Genomic DNA, 19,213 nt, shown 5'->3' with positions numbered 1-19,213 from the left:
ATGTCAAAATGTATTTCTTTCGTCTGATCATTTTCTGTTCAATAAAATACAAATTTTTGTTTGGCAAGTCATTTTTAAGAGACCATGTAACTGCACACACTCCATAAAGAAAGAAGAATGAAAATACTACAACAAAATGAAGATAAATCAATTTGGACATTTAGTTTGAATTATTTTGTTGAGTAATTGATGAGGTCAGTACATCAGCAAGGTTTGTAAGAACGTTAATCATTTTTTCCATATTTCTTTGATTACTTTCTTGGCTGTCCTTTAAAAACTGAAGTATGTTTTCAGTGCTAGCAGCTTCTTTATCTCTAACTTCTGAAGCCTTTTGATGACGCCGTCGCGTTCTGTTTGAAGAGCCTAATGGAAATAATAAGAGATAGTAGCTGTTTGAATAAATAACATAAAGTAGTTAGTTGAAAACCAAATATAAAATTTAATACCTGAGATAGTTCTAGAAGATGATGGCTCTTCATAGCTTGGAGATTCTTCTGTTGGAGCTTGGCGACTTGCTGGAGCTTGTTGTGAAAGTGTGTCTGTCTGCAATGGTGTGGTGGCTGACTGGGTAAACATGTCAGACGGTGCTAGTGTGTCTGACTCTTGTGGAGTTAACGTTTCCTCAAGGATTGTCACTGTATAAAATGCATAATGTCAAAATTAAGGTAATTGAGAGTTGCAGAAATTATTATGCCGATTACTAACCATCATCAAATTCTGAATATTCTTCAAGTGTCTGTGGTAATGGTTGTTTTCCAGACTCAAAGCCTGAAGCATGATGCATTGCCTAAAAACATGTTAAACATTTTAAGAAATATGATTCAAAATCAAAATGTACACACACACACCAATGATCGTGGTCGTGTTCCAAGAATTTCATCCATTTTTTCAAAGTGAGGCCAGTCCAAACCTTTGGATGAAGCACCGGATCTGTTTAAACCACCTTTGATTTTGTTATATTGGGATTTTAAGAGTCTCCACTTTCGTCGAACTTGGTGTCTGAAAATTTGAAACCTCTAGTTGTACTGCATGAAATAAAAGTGACATTGAAACAAAATACTTCACACATGTCATAATTGTGTCCCTTCTTTCTCATTTCATTCACTGCCTGCTGCATAACATCTTTATTTCTTCTTGATTTACTGTCACTTTGCTCTATCAAATTAAGTTGTTTTGCAATAGCAATTAAGTCATTGGTTTCAGCCTCTGTCCACTTTTTAACTGCACCTACCACTTTCGCCATATTTCTCGACTAATGCTGCACAAAATTCTTTGTCTTAACTCACAACTACCCACATCTGCGTTTTCGCTGCGTTGACATTTCATATCAAAACTCTTATCACTATTTTGAACACGTGCATAATGACACAATCAGCAAAACTGAAATCGCTTTGGGCCGAGTATACTGCGCCTCAAATCCTTCAGGCAACCCCTTCTAGACCGCCTGACCGATCGGGAGTTGAGGCGCAGTAAAGCGCCTGGTTTCGTTACGTCACTTCCGTTTTTCGACGTTGAGGCGTAGTACTGCGCCTCAAAAGTGGCCATGGAAACGTAGTATTAGTGTTCGGGTTGTAAACATTGGATTCATTTTAAATGCACTTCCAAGTTAATAAATGCTAATGATTGGGCCGCACCGGACATAAAATTTTATTGTCCAAAGTGCTGCTTTTTAAAAGATAAATTTAACTTTGGAACAGCACTTTTTCGCATTCTAACGGATGTTGTTGATGGCAACATTTCGGAAGAGAAATGCAAACGCTTGTTGCACCAGGAACAACTTTTTCACAAAGTTTATGAGATTAAGTTACCAGCGTTTGCAACAAGCTCAGATGTTGGATCTTTAAGCACAGATCAAACTGCAAAAAGCGTTCTACAGAAGTACGACGCATCATTTCTTCGAGATTACACGCCAGTTACAATTGTAGGCGACGGTAATTGTTTTAACAGAGCGTTGTCAACATGCTCCTCTTGTTAAACTCTCTAGATCTCATCAAAAATTCTACAAAAAGCCTTGGATTACAAACAGCATTATAAAGTCCATAAAAACTAAAAGCAAACTATATCGCAAAGCAATTAAAAAACAGACCATTGCGGCATATAATAAATACAAAAAATACAATAACACATTAACTCATATAAAAAAGAACGCCAAAATCAACTACTATGCAAGTATTTTACAAAGTAACTCAGGCAACCCAAAAAAGATGTGGAAGGTAATTGGGGATATACTAAACAAAAGGAAATCATCCCCACCCATCTCTTCCATGAAAACATCAGATTCCGATCCCACCACAACTTCTCATCCCCTAACAGTTGCCAACAACTTCAACAAGTACTTTTCCACAATTGGTCCAAAGCTTGCTCAATCCATTCCAGCATCAATTCATTCACCTCTAAAATATATCACCAGCACCTTCAATCATTCCATGTACCTACACCCTATTGATAACTATGAGATGGAAAGCACAATAAACAATCTTAAAAATAACTCCTCTAAAGACACCTTTGACATTCCCTTAAATTTAATCAAAGTTAGTTGTCCACTAAAGTGATTCCAATTTTCAAAAGTGGGGACCATCAACGTTTCTGCAATTACAGACCAATATCAATCCTTCCACATTTCGCGAAGATATTTGAAAAACTTTTGAAAAAAAATCTAAATTCTTACCTAAATAAATTCAATATCATCACAGATAATCAAGCTGGGTTTAGAACAAGTTTCTCAACAACACTTTCGCTTCTAGAATTATAGGACTACCTTTTAATGCAAAATAGTGTAAAGAAGACAACATGTGCAATATTTCTGGATCTCAAAAAAGCATTTGACACTGTTGACCACCAAATTCTTCTTGGTAAGCTAGAAAAATATGGAATTCGAGGCATTCCATTGAAACTTCTCACTTCGTTTTTGACCGGTCGTAAACAATTTGTAATGTTAAATTCAACACCGTCTCAATATCAGGACATTGTTTGTGGCGTCCCGCAGGGCTCAGTTCTTTCTCCAATTCTATTTCTCATTTATATAAATGACTTACCTTCCATTACCAACTTCAAAACAAACCTATTTGCGGATGACACAGCTCTATTCATGTCCAACAAAAACGTCCAACTATTAGAGGTTGAAGTAAACCAGCAACTAAACAAAATAAGCCAATGGATGTCTTCAAACAAGCTTACCATTAATACTTTAAAAACTAATTTTATAATTTTCCCTCAAAAATCAATCTCACAAAAATGCTTTAGCGTAAGCTGTGGTCAACAGAAACTAAACCAAGTGTCCCATACTAAATACCTCGGAATGATCATAGATGACAAACTCTCTTGGAAACAACATGTTGCATACCTTGCAACAAAGCTAGCCTCCGGGTCAGGTATGCTATTTACGCTTAAAAAATATTTGCCATCAGCTTCGTTAAAGCCTGTTTATTCAGCTCTTGTCGCAAGTCATTTGACGTATGGCATTCTGAGCTGGGGCACGGCTTCATCCCAAACTCTACATCATCTAAATGTTCTTCACAATAAGGCTGTCCGAAATTTAGCAAACGTATCATACAGAGAAAACTTAAATCATGTATATTCGAAAAGTCAAATTCTTAAAATTCCTGACATGTACAATTTTGAACTAGGAAAATTTATGTTCAAAGTTCACAATAAGCTTCTGCCTCCTGTCTACACCTCTGCCTATACTTACATTAGTTCAATTCATAATCATATAACACGTCAGTCTGCCACTAACCACTTTTTCATCAAACGTATGTCCTCAACAAAATCCCAGGCAGCATCTATTTACCAAGGCCCAAAATTATGGAATTCCATTCCTCATTATATAAAAAACAACCCTCTTCGTTTGTTTAGCAAATTATACAAAAAAAGCCTTTTGGATATGTATTTGACCTGGTAAGTTTTTACATGTGTGCCATACTTCTTATCCGCATTATTTTTCACGTTACTTTCCAATGCTGTGTACCTTGCGCTTGTATTCCTCCCGCCAGTTCCCTAGCAACCACGTGTAATGTATGATAACATTTACAGGACCAATACAGTACATCATTTGCATTATTGTAAACTGGGCACACTGCTCTAGTTTTAATTATTAAAAGACTCCTGCTGTGTGACTATCTTTTTTCCTTTTTGCCTATTTATCATTATTTCTGTACACGGGTGACTGACTCGATGACCTATATGGTCCCTTCGCCATCCACCAGTTGCTTGCCTATTATATTTTATTTGCATACAATAACCGCGTACGCAACTGAAAATGATGATGTCAGTGCTGGATTAAGGGCCTGCTGGCCTGTAGGCACAATTTGTAAGTGGCGAGAAAATCAGGATTGCCAACTAAAAAATTAGAATTACGAGGGTTGCCAAATCATTATTCTGATTTTAAAGTGGCCTGGATTTTTGACTGGCCTGTAGGCACGTACCTACTTTGCCTAATGGTTAATCCGGCATTGAGCGTTGTCGCAAATGCTTTATGGGGATCAAAGCCACCACCTGCAGCTTCGCTATTTTACGTCACTGGAGATTCTTGGTAACTACACGAAGTACAACCAAGAATTATTTGAAAGATCATAGATTTGTCCAGCCAAACTATTCCGACCTTTTAGTCTCCACGTTAAAGGAAGGCGAATGGGCAGGCCTGTCACACATGTACGCAGCTTCGTCCGCCATAAATGTGAGTTTTTCTTCCTAAAATGCCCAAAGTTGGCCCCAACAATGAGCGGTGTGAAGCTTACACCAGACCCATCGGAAAAGTTTGTGTAAAGCAACATCGGCAGGTACAATTATGTGGTCGTCAAGTTATGTTTTACCATACAAACCGAATCACTTCGTCCTTTTGATACCAACTGCAGCTGATGTAGAAAGTAATGGTGGTGATCATTTAAGTCAGTGGTCGGCAACCGCCGGGCCGCGACCCGGTACCGGTCCGCGAGGAGTTCGCTACCGGTCCGCGAGGAGTTTGCTAAATTCGCGGTAAAGCTCTCCGCTTGGTAAAAATTGGGCATTTTATGTGTTTTTTTTTCATACCCATTGTGATATTTTGGACACAACAATGCGTTAATGAGGCTGTATCTCGTAACAATGGGTTGGACAATGGGAACTTGTGTTTTATGTAAACTTTGGACTTGGACAGCATGTGGTCGCTTTGTTTGTGTTGTAGACGATGCAGTAATGGAGTTTTTGCGTACGCATTTGCCGTCGTTTGTAATATGAAAAGTAGAGTGATAATGAAAAAGAATAGCAGTTAGCGGTATGGCAAATGGTTATAAGTCTAACCATTGAAAAGTTTTTTTTTATTCTTGTTTTTGCATGATTATACGTGTTATAGTAATTGACACTTGACTAGAAAAACTTTACCGATTTAAATTTTGTTAACATTTCAATTGTAAGCCTGTCCGAGAAAAATGAGCACAAAACAAACATCTATGCTAAGTTTTTTTGGAAATGGATCAAAACCATGTGAAGAATCTGACGTCGAGGACGAAGGGCCTACAAACAAAAAAACAAAAGAAAGCTTCTTTCCATCGCCAATACGATGAGACGTACTTGAAGTACGGATTTATTTCAACTTGCGATTCGGAAGCACCAAGGCCGCTCTGCCTAATTTGCAGCAGCCAGTTGTCAAACGAGGCGATAAAGCCTTCAAAGTTACTTCGGCACATGAGGACCAGACACCCAGAATTTAGAGATAAACCTTTGGAGTTTTTTGACAGAAGGAAACGTGATTGCGAAGGTGAAAAACGATTGTTGAAAACCACTTTGTCAACAAATTCAAATGCTTTACGAGCATCGTATTTGGTGTCTCACCGCATCGCTAAGACTAATAAACCTTTTACTATCGGAGAAGAATTAATTCTACCTGCGTGTACTGATATTTGCCGTGAAGTGTTAGGGAATCAGCAGTTAAAAAGATAGCGCAGGTTCCTCTTTCGGCTCGCACTGTTGTGAGATGAATTGAAGACATGGCAGAAGATATTGAAAATCAATTATTAGGGCGAATTGTAAAGTCCCCATGGTTTTCGATTCAGTGCGACGAGTCGACAGACATTGAGAACAAAGCTGTGCTACTGGTATTTGTTCGTTATCTTCATGCAGAGGATGTTCATGAGGACATGTTATGTGCCTTATTATTACAAAAAAACACCACAGCCACCGAATTGTTTAAATCTTTGAATGATTATTTCGCATCAAAACTGAACTGGTCTTTCTGTGTGGGTGTGTGTACAGATGACGCTGCAGTCATGGTTGGTCGACTGACTGGTTTGACTGCTCGAATCAAGGAGGTCGCACCAGAATGCGAAGCTACTCACTGTGTCATTCACAGAGAAATGCTGGCGAGCAGAAAAATTTCACCTGAGCTTCACAGTGTATTCGATGATGTTGTAAAAATAATCAACCTTGTTAAAGCTCACGCACTTAACACCCGACTATTTGAGCAGATATGTGAGGATATGGATGCAGAGCACAAATGCCTTCTCTTGCACACAGAAGTAAGGTGGCTCTCCAGAGGAAAATCATTGAACAGAGTGTTTGAGTTACGTGAACCACTGCGTAGAGTTTTATCGGAGAAACATTCAGATCTTGCCAACAAGTTTATTGACGACAAGTGGGTTATCAAACTTGCCTACTTGTGTGACATATTTAATCTGCTCAACGAACTTAATCTTTCTCTTCAGGGCAAAATGACAACAGTACTTAAGTTGGCAGATAAAGTGGCTGCATTTAAAGACAAACTTAAATTGTGGGAGCAACGCGTAAACAAAGGGGTATTTGACATGTTTCAAACATTAGCAGAGACTCTGAAAGACAACGAGCCTGAGCAAGCGTTCTCCGACCTTGTGAGCAGTCACTTGCAAGTCATGTTACTAGAGTTTAAGCGTTACTTTCCAAGCGCTAAAGACCCTCGAAGTGCAAAGAAATGGATCCGTAATCCATTTGTTTTTAAATCAGGTGAATCGATATTACGTGTAAGACAAGAGGACCAGCTGTTGGACATTGCAAATGATGGTTGCTTGAAATGCGTTTTCGAGACAACGACTCTACCAGTGTTTTGGATGAAAGTCTTGCCAGAATACCCTGACCTTGCCATAAATGCATTAAAAACGCTGCTTCCATTTCCGACATCGTACCTATGCGAGTCTGGATTTTCTGTGATGGCAGCAACAAAGACCAAACCACGAAACAGACTGGACGTGAAGGACACATTGCGGGTGTCATTAAGTTCAATAACTCCTAGGTGGGAGCGCCTCGTTGAGGCAAAACAAGCTCAATGTTCTCATTAATAACGTTATTTACGAGCTGTAATAAATTTTCGTTGCTTAACATTTGCAGGTTTTGATTGCCGGTCCGCGATAAAATTTAGTTTCAAAACCGGTCCGCAGTGCAAAAAAGGTTGCCGACCCCTGATTTAAGTGACATGTCTATTAAACGTGAAGATATAGCTGGCACACAATCCGAAAAAAGAGTTTTTGATGCCCAAGTTGCAACTTCCCCATTGGACTCCGAAGGTAATGCAGGCATTTCGAGTGAGGGTTGTGACCAAAAATTGACACTTGACAGTTGACACTGCTTGTCACTGGTATTGCTTGACACTGCTTGTCACGATTGACACTGCTTGTCACGATTGACACTGCTTGTTACGGTTGACACTGCTTGTCACGGTTGACACTGCTTAACATTGACTTGACACGGTTGACACTACGTCATAACTAACTTGACACTGATGTTGTCAAGCGATCCTTTTTAAATAGTGTTTGAGATTAATGAGGGTGTTTTTGCTTGTGCCGTATGTATGTGCAGTTGTGCATTGCACCTGTTAGAAGATTGTTTTCAGATTAAGCAATAAAAAAGAAAAGCTCGTGCATTCTTGTGAAAGCTGAACTTATAATAAGCAGGCTTGTAGATATAGCAACTGATGATAAATCACAAGAATATACTTTTTGTTTTGCTGAAACAAGCTTAAACAAACAGGTAAGGAATGTTTAATCTGTTACTCCCAACAAACTGGAGTCCTGTTTAATGGCTCCACTATAGCCAATACAGCCTTTCTCTTATCACCAGCTGCACTGATGAGACCTTATAGGTCAAAACAGTGTGCACTGTCTGCACATTTATTGGCTTGGTGCCTTTACATTGATACTGTGACAGTGAGCCGACTTCACTTTGGTTTCCGAGCAATTGCTTTGCCATTGTGAGCCAGTTTACTCTATGGTTTATGCTCGGTTAAGGCATTGCAGAGAACAGGTGAGGTATGGCATTTTAGCCTGTCACTCCCAACAAACTGGAGTGCCATTTGATGGCTACAGTAGCCAATACGGACTTTCTCTAGTCACCAGCTGCACTGATAAGACCTTGTAGGTCGAAACAGTGTGCACTGTCTGCAGCTTATATATTGGCCTGATGCCTTTACATACAACACGTTTTTTTGACACCTATAAATCAAAAATTGCTAGTTTTCCAACAGGAATGTTTTAGGTGCTGCTTAAAATGGAAAAGTTTTATGTTAACAACCTGTAGTTTTTGAAGGCAAATCAGGTATGTAATGTAGATTTCAATTTTTTAGTTCTTTGCCAAATAGGTCGAAACAGTGTGCACTGTCTGCAGCTTATATATTGGCCTGATGCCTTTACATACAACACGTTTTTTTGACACCTATAAATCAAAAATTGCTAGTTTTCCAACAGGAATGTTTTAGGTGCTGCTTAAAATGGAAAAGTTTTATGTTAACAACCTGTAGTTTTTGAAGGCAAATCATGTATGTAATGTAGATTTCAATTTTTTAGTTCTTTGCCAAATGAGACTGATGTTTGGTTTGAAACTCATAAAGTTTATTGATAGAAAATCTTAGTTGGTGGTTATGGTCCAGAACCCATATCATATGACAATTATTGTCTTGTGCCACTATGCATTTGTATAATTGTGAAAGAAGAGAAAAATAGTAAAGGATTTTGGATTTTTCTTGGGATGACATATATATGTATCATGCAACAATGTTATTGCATGTAACTAAAATATTTACATTTTTAGGTGTTGTTTAAAAATTTATTTGAAATACAGGCACATCAACAGGCAATATATATTTATCCTATTTCCCTTATTTTTAATCAGTGTCAAATTGCAATAGTTTGTTTTACTCGTTTTTAGTGTGCTGCCTGCCGTGTAGATCACAATGTTTTGAACAGCAAGGTCCGGTATTACGTAGCCATTTTCACTGTCCAATCTGTAAAAAAATTATAACAAGAAGCACGAGTTTCAAGCATCATTTAAGTAAGTATTGCTAAAATGAAGACCATTGGATAATTCACTGTACAAAACAGCTGCATTTAAATTGAAATAGATCAAAAGAATAAATACATTTTATCAAAATTAGACACAGAATTTTATTTTCCTTTAAAAACAATTTTGTAAAGTGATTGTAATACACTAGATACTTATTTGGGGTTATGTGCTCCGAATGCAGTTATTGCTGGTGAAAAACTCCATTTCAAGATGCAATCCAGTAGTAAGTTTGTGTTTTGATGTTTGTATGTATTTGCTTGAATATCCTAATGATTATTTACTGCACAACACTCTTGAAAGTTATTACGTAACCGTAAAATGAAGAGGGACTGTCAGTTATGTTCAAAGTTATACAGGTACAAATTTTTTACATATGCATACTTTTGTAGATGAAACAAAATCACCGGAGGAAACGGATAGTAATGTGTGTGATATTTGCCAAAAAAATTTTGTACACTTATCATCAATGCGAAAACATGTACAAAAACATCACAATGTCCCCAAAAATCTACCAAGCATCTGTGTTGACAAAGAACATGGAACTTTTGCTGTTGCAAAAACAAAAAGTGGACTTATTGCCCCTGTCCATGTTCAAAAGTCCATTCAGAAAAGTTTGATCTTGTGCTGCGATCCAACCTGCATTGATTTAATGAAGTCAGCAGCCACAGTAAATCCATCTTTGGAGTGTGAACATCTTGAGGCTGTACAGTTTGCTGAGCCTTTTGCATTAAAAAATTTGGATACAAAATATTTGAACAAACTTACTACAATGAATCTAATCTCCAACCACACTGTGGATTCATGCAAAGATTTACTTAATTTAAGCATAAGGAAAAAGTACCACTTGTGATGCACTTAGACTTTCAGAGTATGGGCTTTTCTGGAAGGACCATGTATTATTCAGTGTATGAAGAAAAAATCCAATACTACAACAAGCTACAAAGAGTTAGGGTAAGCTTTGACTCTGACACAGGTGAATGGTCATGTGAATGTGCATCATCAAAGCAGTGCCATGCTTGTCTGCATGAAACAATTTCAAAATGGTACATGGTGCAACATCAACCAAACCTTTTTGTGAAAAGCAAATCAAGGTAAGTCGTGTTCTGTAGAGTCTGTGTTGAGTGTTGGGCACAAAAGTTGGTCTCAATTCTTTTTCAATATTGTTCTTCTTCAGACCTGCTGATTTGCAGTTATCAGATCTGGATCAGGCTATTATGAAGTATTACCTGCAAAGAAAAACTATTCCAGAAGATATACCAGAAAAGTACCTAAACGAAAACAAACCATTGCAACCACTTAAGTGTGACTTATCAAATTGCCCAAACTGCAATGGGAAACTCTTGTCACAAAAAGAAAAAAATGTAGTGGTTTATGGAGCAGGCATTGTGTGGAGTGGTTAGTGTAAACAATTTTAAAATTGTAGCAATTATCAACTGATCATTGTGGCACATAAGTAGCAGTCATAGCAACACTTTTTCAATAGATGTGAAAGTTATTGGTCAGGAGTGTAAAAGCTGCAAGTTAATACTGAGATTTCAAGACTATAAGTCTGGATTCCACAATTTTAATGACAAGATTCTACTCTCAAATAAACTGTGTCAATACCTTCTGAATGGCATAAAGGTATATATTGACACAAACAACTTTTGTGGTAATAATTTGTAAAAAATGTTTTTGTTTTGCACCATGTTGCAGTAGAGCGGAATTTAAAACTACTTTTTAAAGACACACAAACCATGCCATTGCATGACATAAGAAATGGTTTATACCATTTTGCAGCATTACAAAATTTCAGTTATTCATTTGTTTGCAATCGTTGTGGAATTTATCCCAACATTGTTGTGGGTGATGGTAATTGGAAAAACACTTGTGTTAAACCAGGTAAATATAATAACGATAGTGCTTGTTAGTAATTATGACACATAAAACAAATTGCTAGGTCAAAAAAGCAGTTGTAATTGTCAATAAGGATGTGTTTCACAAGCTTGATAATCCACAAAGTTTTAACTTTTAATTGTGCAGTTGAATCAACACAACAAAAGCCCTACTCTGAATTGGTTGATATGGATTTAACCTGGGAAAATTACAGAAAAGAAATTATTGGCAGAGGATTTTACGGTACTTTTAGGAGTAACTTTGATTGTAATAGTTGTAGTAAGATCATTTAAACAGTTTGATGACTATAAATGTATTGGTTTTAAAAATCCATAAAAAAATACTTAGTTACAATATGGTCCTATAACAGTTCATTGAAGTTGCTATCAAGTCAAGTCAAGTCAAAATTTTATTTGCATTGTCACTAAATCAATTGTCATTGATGAACATTTTAGTAAAAACAGCAAGGACACCGAAAAAAACCGTTGGTTATCGAGTCAAGTGTCCCGTTATTTGAATGATGCTTGAAGTATTGTGGGTTTTGTTCTGCCGTAGGATCGCAACCGACCGCACGAACCTGGCGGGGTACGTCCGGTTGCATAAGACGGTGGTTGAACCCGCGGGTTCTGCTGGCCAAATGAAACCCGCCTAAACGGAAACACCAGCTCGGTTCCTCGGAACGTTTCCTGAGATCCCGTAGGCAGACCCGGGTGTCCCGAGGACAGTTCGTTGCGATGGAAGTTGGTTCTGAAGTGTCCGTCGCTTATCTCCTCTGCTTCCTAGGTTTCGTAGGATCGATGGCGGGGATCTCCGATGTTGAACGGTGTGGAAGTAGAAGGTGATGACTGTTCTCGTCCCAGGTGGCAGATCTGAAAAAGTCAAATCCTACGGCAGTACTTTGCCCTTTTATGTGTGACTACGTAATGTTGTTTATGCACAAAATAAACAAATATTAAAAAGCGATAACAAAAAAATAACACTGGAATAAAACTGTGGGAAAGGAAATAAAAACAAAAAATCAGAGTATGTGGAGAAGGAAAAGGAAACAAGGCTATAAATTAATTGTTTAGGGGGGGCTGGGGGCCTGGACTTCGAGATGTATTAGTTCGAGATTGATGGTATTGCATCAGTAGATGCGAACGGTATTTTTTCCTAAAGGAGGAGCGTGTGAGCGACTTTGTGACGTGTGGTATTTCTTCCCATACTTTTGGACCTCGATAGCAAATTGACCTTGAGCCAACGGCGGTGTTTGCGCGGGGATAAAAATAATTCTGACTGTCGGCCCTTCTGGTGTTATCGTACAACATAATTAATTATATTTTGCACAGGGACAAACAATCCATGGAAAATAGAAATTCATTATTGTACTCTTGCCCCATGGATGAATTTGCAGTCAAGAATTGGAACTATGGTTTATAATACTGAGTTCAAGAAGGCTGCTGCTTTAAAACAGGCCAAACCTAAAAGTCAAACTTGCAGCTTTTCTCAAGAAGATATAATGGAAGCGTTATATTCACCCACTTCTGTATAAACGCTTACATAGTTTTAACAGTGGTAAAATGTTACTAATTGCTTTGTATTGTTTAGACAACTTCAGCAGCATTAAAACAGATTTGTGATGATTATGGAATTGCAGGAAGCATCGATGACATGATAAATAAACTTCATGACCTCATTTTATTCAAAGATACATTTCCGAAAGCTTTGCACAAAATCAAGAAAATTGCCACTATCTAGGGTTTTAATGCCAAGGAGGTAATTTGTATGGTTGCTGTAGAAGCCCACGTAAAATGTATGTATTTTTCTAGATTTGGAAACAAAAAGCACACAACATGATTGTTGCAAAACTGAAAGTACAACCATTTTGTGTTCTGAGACACACTTCTTTTTCTACTATGGCTGAACACTGCTGGCTTGATACATCTGTAAGATTTTACTTTAACAAAGAATCTAAAACACTCATCTGATTGCCCTTTTGTGCAGGCCATAGAATATGGGTTAAGGGTTATTGCTCAAACATCTCCATCTACTTTTGTCTTTGACAGTTTTATTGTCAATTTGATAATTGACAAGAAAAAAAGATTCTAAAGTGACATGTGATGAAGAAGGTTACGAACATTTAGTAGTATAACATTAAAAAATGTATGTCATAATTTTTCAGATTTCATTTTCAAACTTTAAAATTTTAATGGGAGCATACAACAAGAATGGCAACCACTGGAATCTATTTGTGAGTGTTTACTTATGTGTTTTACTGCTACATAAAAGGATTTTACTGCTGGTATTGTACACCATCATACAAAACAAAATCATGTGTCAATAAAACAAAGTGAAACCATAGTTTTCAAGCCATCAACATTGATAAAACTAACATTCTCTACAATGAAGTATAATATTTTATAAATATTGCTTAAACCTGCCAGATTTTTTTAGATGCGCAAATTACTGTTTTCAGATTGTCAACTTAGAAAATGCAACATGTTATCTCATTGACCCATTTGGTTGCAAACCATGTCATGATGTTGCTGCATGCTTTAGGTATGTTTTGTCATGAAAATACCCAAACAAAATGAGAGACATAGATCTTTCAAGTAAATATTCTTTTTAGTTGTGTTCTGCTGTAACACAAACTACAACATGTATAGTGATTGTTTACCATTTTTGTAGGGAATATTTACGGTTAAGGGACATTAAGCAGGATTCACAGATGATGAAAAAGACCTGGAAATTGGGGGAAATCGATCACCCCCTTCAAACGGATTTTACTAGCTGTGGTGTGCTCGTTTTAAAAGTATGATTTGTTTTTATTGTGGGAGCTCAAATACACTAATCTTTTGCTGGATTACAGATTGCAGAATGCTACTTAAAGGGGCCTGTTGTGGTCAAGATGCAGTGAAACGTGTCAATATCGATTTCTATTAGTTGTGGCGTGGTGATTGTCGTGTCTCGTGCCGATTACCGTACGTACGTTTTACACGAGGCAGCTTACAGTTATTGCGTAATTCCTTTTTTGTGACAGTTTTGCAGTGCATAGGACTGTTAATTAGTATTGTATAGGGTTTATTCTTGTAAAAGTAGTTGTGTGTAAGGTAACTACAGTGGATTAGAGTGTAATAGTTGATGTATGGATAATTTAAATGTGTGTGATAATCTGACCATGCTAGTCGTGTATACCTTTTATCTTTTTCTCGTGTTAGTAGCTTAACTAAACTCTCTATTTTGTACTTCTATTTGAATAAGACACTAAGCAATGTAAATCTGTGTGGGAGCTGCTAACGCAGAAATCTGTTCTGTCTCGTTTGGTCCTAGACTGCTCTGTTGTAGACTGTTCTGTTTCATTCTGCTCTGTCTTGACTAATCTGTACTGTTATGAACTGTCCAGTTTCGTTGTACTGTGGTACTCCGTATTGGAATACAGCCTTCGTTTTATTGTTGCAACGCATCAGTGTGACAGACAGCATTTGGCGGTGCAAGTAACCCACACAGTGGCCAGTTAGAAAGCTAGCTGGGACGTGGAATCAGAACCAAAGGGTTTTGTATTCTACATAATTTCTGCGTCACAGTTTGTATTGCACACAAACTGTCATATTGCATCAAGTACCTGTTATACTCCACAACATGGATGAAAGCAATTTAGATGAGATGAACTCCAAAAGCAGCCATTCATCTGTAACAAGATCAAGACTTCTTCAGTTACAAATTGAAGAGCAAAAAAGAAGAAATGAGCAGGTCATTGAACAGGAACAAATTGAACTGGAACTCCAGGAAAAGAAAATGCAGATGGAACTCCAGGAAAAGAAAATGCAAATGGAACTTCAGGAAAAGAAAATGCAAATGGAACAAAGGATGGAAGAAAATCGTGCACATTTGCGCAGGCAAAGGCTTAAGATGACAAATGAACTGCAGGCTATGGCCTCAGAAAATGAAAGAGCTGAGATTTTATCCCAAGCAGGCTCTAGACCGGTGTCGAGAGCAGACTCTTTAAATGATGAAAGTCCTTTGGTTAGAAATCGAGTAGGTCCTTACCAAATCAAAGATTTCTGCAAAACTCCAGTAGTACAAATAAATGCTGATTCAGATGTTTTGCCCAGACCTGTTAATATCGCACAGGAAGTAATGCCACAAGTAGTGCAAGAAGGAAACTTACCACAACCGACATGTCAATTTATGCCACAACATAATGCAAACGGACATGTTTATGGCCCTAACTTTTACCCCGTTTCACCACTTTATCCAAGTTGCACTGAACCCAGTGTTTCTTACCCCACTCCCAAATACAATAATCCTCCTGTTACCAAGTACCCACCTGTACCCATTCCTACCTACCCCATACCCACTGTACCTAGTGCTCAAACCAATCCTCATCAAGAAAATAAGACAGATTCCCATTTTCTGAAAGCTATGGAAACAATTACAAAATCTATTAACAATGGGTTTTCAATGGCCAAAATCAGCATGCCAAAATTTAATGGCGATCCATTGAAGTACACTGAGTTTATGAAGAAGTTTGATGCAAACATAGCTAGCCAGCATGAGCAAGACGAATTCAAGCTGTTGTACCTTACTGAAATGTGTGAAGGAAAGGCCAAAGATCTTATATCAACTTGTGGTCTAGTGAAGAACCCCAGTGAAGGATATTTGGATGCAAGAAACAAGCTTTATCAGCATTTTGGTCAAAGGCATATTGTAATCAGTGCTCACATCAACAACCTAATAAATGGTCCAACAATCAAACCAAATGACATTGAAGGCCTTGGTGTACTATCTAGGCAAATGCAAAACACACTTAATATATGCCAAGATTTAAATTCGTTGTCAGATGCTAATAACCAAGTATACCTTGGGAAGGTGTTTAACAGACTTCCATACCACATGCGTGTTGAATATGCAAACAAATGCACCAATTTGTATAGAAAAGGAAAATCGCCAGACTTTTGGCACATGACTGAATTTGTAGTTAACAAAGACATTGGCTGCAATACATTTTATGGAAAGTTGCTGGCTGAAACAAAGGCACCAGCTGCAAAACCAAATCGTACAACAAAAATTGGAGCATTTTCAACTGTGGCTTCTGTGGAAACAAGTTCCAACATCAAGGAGAAAACTGGCACTTCAGTTGTTTCCCCAGTTACAAGAAGACAGCAAGAGCTATGTGCTGACTGTAATAGCAATCATCCACTATGGAAATGTTTACAGTTCAAAGCAAAAACTGTGCAAAAGAGAGCTGAACTTGTCAAAAGGCAGAACCTTTGCTTCAATTGTTTGGGTTCAAATCATTTTATTGCTGAGTGCAAAAGTGAAAAAAGATGTCAAGTTGAAAACTGTAATGGAAAGCACCACACATTGTTGCACCGACAGAAAAGCTATCATCAAAGGGATGAAATACCATGCCCCAGCAGGTTAAGTGGGGCCGGGGCCAACCAAGTAGAAAGAAGAACAAACACATTGCAGCAGAACCCCACTGGGGCCGGAGTTGACATCACTTCCGGTGGAATATCATGCAATCTGCCAGCCAAAGCAAAGGTTAGGCTTAAAGTTGTCCCTGTATGTGTGTGGACAAATGATAAGAGTAAGTTCATTAATACTTATGCATTCCTTGATGAAGGATCAAATCATTCTCTTTGCACTCTAAGTCTTATGCAAAAACTAAGGACCAATGGAACTGGGAAAAGGTTCTCAGTGTCTACTGTCAACGGACAGCGCCAATATTATGTTGTTCATGTAAAGCTTCATGTTCTGAGGATTGGTGAAAATACCCCATACTTTCTTCATGATGTGTTGGCAATTCCTAAATTGCCGGATGTTAAAGGAAGCATACCAGTTCAAAGTGAAGTCAGTCATCACCTTAATTCAATTCATTTCCCTCAGTTGTCACATAATGATGTGGACTTGCTGATTGGGGCTGACATGATGGAACTGCACATCCAAAGGGAGACTGCAGTTGGAGAACCAGGATCACCTCTTGCAATTCGGACTGGTCTTGGATGGGCTTTATTTGGGCCAGACTGCAAATCGTCAAGCGATGATCAAGTAAAAATACACTTCGCTCACTGTACTGACAGCATACAAGATCAATTTCAAAGAATGTATGATAGTGACTTTCAAGACCTTGCAGTAATTGGCTACATAAACGTAATACAGTTTATTAGCTTTAAGCAACAGAGATCGACACTATAAGTCCTGTAATGTAAAATAGAAGTTAACACAAAATGTCAAGTAAACGCGAAAACTACAACTGAGGAAAGCAACACGAAAACGAGAGACTTTAAGCGGAACTAAGGAATGTAATTAAACCGCGCAGGAATACAAATAACCCTTTAGGCACAGAGTGAACAAAATACAGAGCGGAGCCCACGAGCGTAAATTGCTTAGTAGCTCGCTGCATTCTCCCTCGGTAAAAATAATGTTCACAAAACATCACCACAATAGGTAACTACACAGTCCACTAGCCATAACGAGCAGGCGACTTTCGTTCACGGGTAGAACGACGAATACCAGGTGGTGAGTCAGCCGATTCAGTAGATTCAAGGGGCGCGGGACTGTCCACTTCAACAGCGACGTCATCTTCAGATGAAGATATCTCATCTTCTGCGGAGCTCGAAGAGTTCGGACAAGGAGCCAGGTCAGAAGTTGAGACTGTGCTTTCCCGTCCGTTGGAATGCCGCACATGGGCGTACGATGGATTTGCATCCAGCAAGGTCACAGGATCACACAACGGGTCTCCTTTCGGACAAACCTACGAAGAAGTACAGTGCCACGGTTCAGTAGCCATGAGGACATCGAGGTACCGGACAGGACTCGGCGGGAAAAACTAAAAAAGCGTTCGTGCGGCGTTTGATTAGTGGCGGTGCACAGTAGGGTCCGCATGGCATGTAGAGCATCAGATAACACTTCCTCCCAACGGCTATCGGGTAAATTGCGGTTGCGAAGCAGAAGTTTTACCGTCTTCCAGACAGTTTGATTTGTCTTTTCACATTGACTGTTACCTTGAGGATGATATGGCGTAGATTGACTAGCAGCGATGCCACGCGAGAGTAAATATTGACGCGTTTCCTCGCTGAGAAAAGAAGTTCCTCGGTCGCTGTGAATATAGTCAGGAAAACCAAAAAGGCAAAATAGGTTGGAGAGGCAATCGATAACGATGGACGAAGTCATTCTCTTGCAAGGAAAAACAAAAAGATACCGGCTGTACTCATCTACAACGATTAGAAGATAAGGATTCTGGCCAGGTACAGGACTTTTAAAGTCCATACTGATCCTTTCCCACGGTTTGGTAGCTTTTATCAGTTGTCTTGCCTGAGGCTTGTAGAAACGTGGCTTAAGTTCGGCACACACGCGACATCTATTACCAACCGATTTAGTTTCATCACTAGTATAAGGCAAATTGTGAGATTTAACAAAGTGATACATACGGGCGTATCCAGGGTGTCCAAGGGATTCATGCAGTGCAAAAAGATCTTGAAGAGACTTTGAAGACGCACATACTCGAGAAAACGCATCGGGAACAATATTCAGTGTACCTGGTCGGTGGCGTATATCGTAGGAATATTGGCCCAATTCTAATCTCCACGATATCATTTTAACATTTTTAATCTTGCCCCGGTTTCTTCGTTCAAACATGTAAGCGACTGATTTTTGGTCCGTGATTAAAGTGAAATGCCGACCCTTTAAGAAATGCGACCACTTTCTTACAGCTTCAATAATAGCGGAGGCTTCCTTTTCAATAGCGGGGTAATTGCGTTCGCAACGGTTAAGTGTACGAGACATGAAAGCCACAGGTCGTCCCTTTTGCGACAAGACAGCAGCTACAGCAAAATCAGAGGCGTCTGTTTCCACTTCAAAAATGCAGTCGTCAAGAATTGCACCAAGAGTGACTTTGCCGAGCTCGTCTTTTAAATCGTTAAATGATAGAACGGCATCTTCGTCTAGCGGGAAGTCTTTTGCATTCAAGAGAGGGGCTACACGTCGTGAAAAATTCTTAATCCACTTAGCGTAGTAAGAGAACATTCCTAGTACTCTTTTCAGTTCCTTTGGTGAAGCTGGAGGTGACAACTCTAAT

General features: G+C 38.6%; 4 protein-coding genes across 4 annotated transcripts; 3 read left to right on the top strand and 1 right to left on the bottom strand.

The window, feature by feature from the left end:
- Positions 1 to 53: 53 nt before the first annotated feature.
- On the bottom strand, positions 54 to 1,588 carry LOC145233593 (uncharacterized). Its single transcript, XM_080098347.1, has 5 exons — positions 1,068 to 1,588; positions 849 to 999; positions 706 to 787; positions 447 to 635; positions 54 to 363 (listed from the first exon to the last, which is right to left on the bottom strand). The coding sequence occupies exons 1-5, from the start codon at positions 1,241 to 1,243 to the stop codon at positions 161 to 163; spliced, it is 801 nt and encodes a 266-aa protein (XP_079954473.1). The 5' UTR covers positions 1,244 to 1,588; the 3' UTR covers positions 54 to 160.
- Positions 1,589 to 5,445: 3,857 nt separating this feature from the next.
- On the top strand, positions 5,446 to 5,916 carry LOC145234129 (protein FAM200B-like). The gene has a single exon (XM_080098905.1). It carries the CDS (start codon positions 5,446 to 5,448, stop codon positions 5,914 to 5,916), a length of 471 nt encoding a protein of 156 aa, XP_079955031.1.
- Positions 5,917 to 5,963: 47 nt separating this feature from the next.
- Positions 5,964 to 7,283, top strand: LOC145234128 (SCAN domain-containing protein 3-like). The gene has a single exon (XM_080098904.1). It carries the CDS (start codon positions 5,964 to 5,966, stop codon positions 7,281 to 7,283), a length of 1,320 nt encoding a protein of 439 aa, XP_079955030.1.
- Positions 7,284 to 14,058: 6,775 nt separating this feature from the next.
- LOC145234127 (uncharacterized) lies at positions 14,059 to 17,331 on the top strand. Its single transcript, XM_080098903.1, has one exon. The coding sequence runs from the start codon at positions 14,773 to 14,775 to the stop codon at positions 17,329 to 17,331; it is 2,559 nt and encodes an 852-aa protein (XP_079955029.1). The 5' UTR covers positions 14,059 to 14,772.
- The last annotated feature ends 1,882 nt before the right edge of the window (positions 17,332 to 19,213 follow it).

The sequence above is a fragment of the Phallusia mammillata genome, chromosome 6, assembly GCF_965637545.1.
Source record: "Phallusia mammillata chromosome 6, kaPhaMamm4.hap1.1, whole genome shotgun sequence".
Classification (NCBI taxonomy): Eukaryota; Metazoa; Chordata; class Ascidiacea; order Phlebobranchia; family Ascidiidae; genus Phallusia; species Phallusia mammillata.
This window is presented reverse-complemented; position numbering and strand designations above follow the sequence as displayed.

What these genes read in the sequence shown, in the direction of transcription:
- LOC145233593 (XM_080098347.1), bottom strand. Translation starts at nt 1,243, where the DNA reads ATGGCGAAAGTGGTAGGTGCAGTTAAAAAGTGGACAGAGGCTGAAACC. An exon ending in AAGGGACACAATTATGACAT is followed by an intron (nt 1,000 to 1,067) that starts GTGTGAAGTATT and finishes TCAAATTTTCAG; the next exon opens with ACACCAAGTTCGACGAAAGT. An exon ending in GAACACGACCACGATCATTG is followed by an intron (nt 788 to 848) that starts GTGTGTGTGTGT and finishes ACATGTTTTTAG; the next exon opens with GCAATGCATCATGCTTCAGG.
- LOC145234129 (XM_080098905.1), top strand. Translation starts at nt 5,446, where the DNA reads ATGGATCAAAACCATGTGAAGAATCTGACGTCGAGGACGAAGGGCCTA.
- LOC145234128 (XM_080098904.1), top strand. Translation starts at nt 5,964, where the DNA reads ATGGCAGAAGATATTGAAAATCAATTATTAGGGCGAATTGTAAAGTCC.
- LOC145234127 (XM_080098903.1), top strand. Translation starts at nt 14,773, where the DNA reads ATGGATGAAAGCAATTTAGATGAGATGAACTCCAAAAGCAGCCATTCA.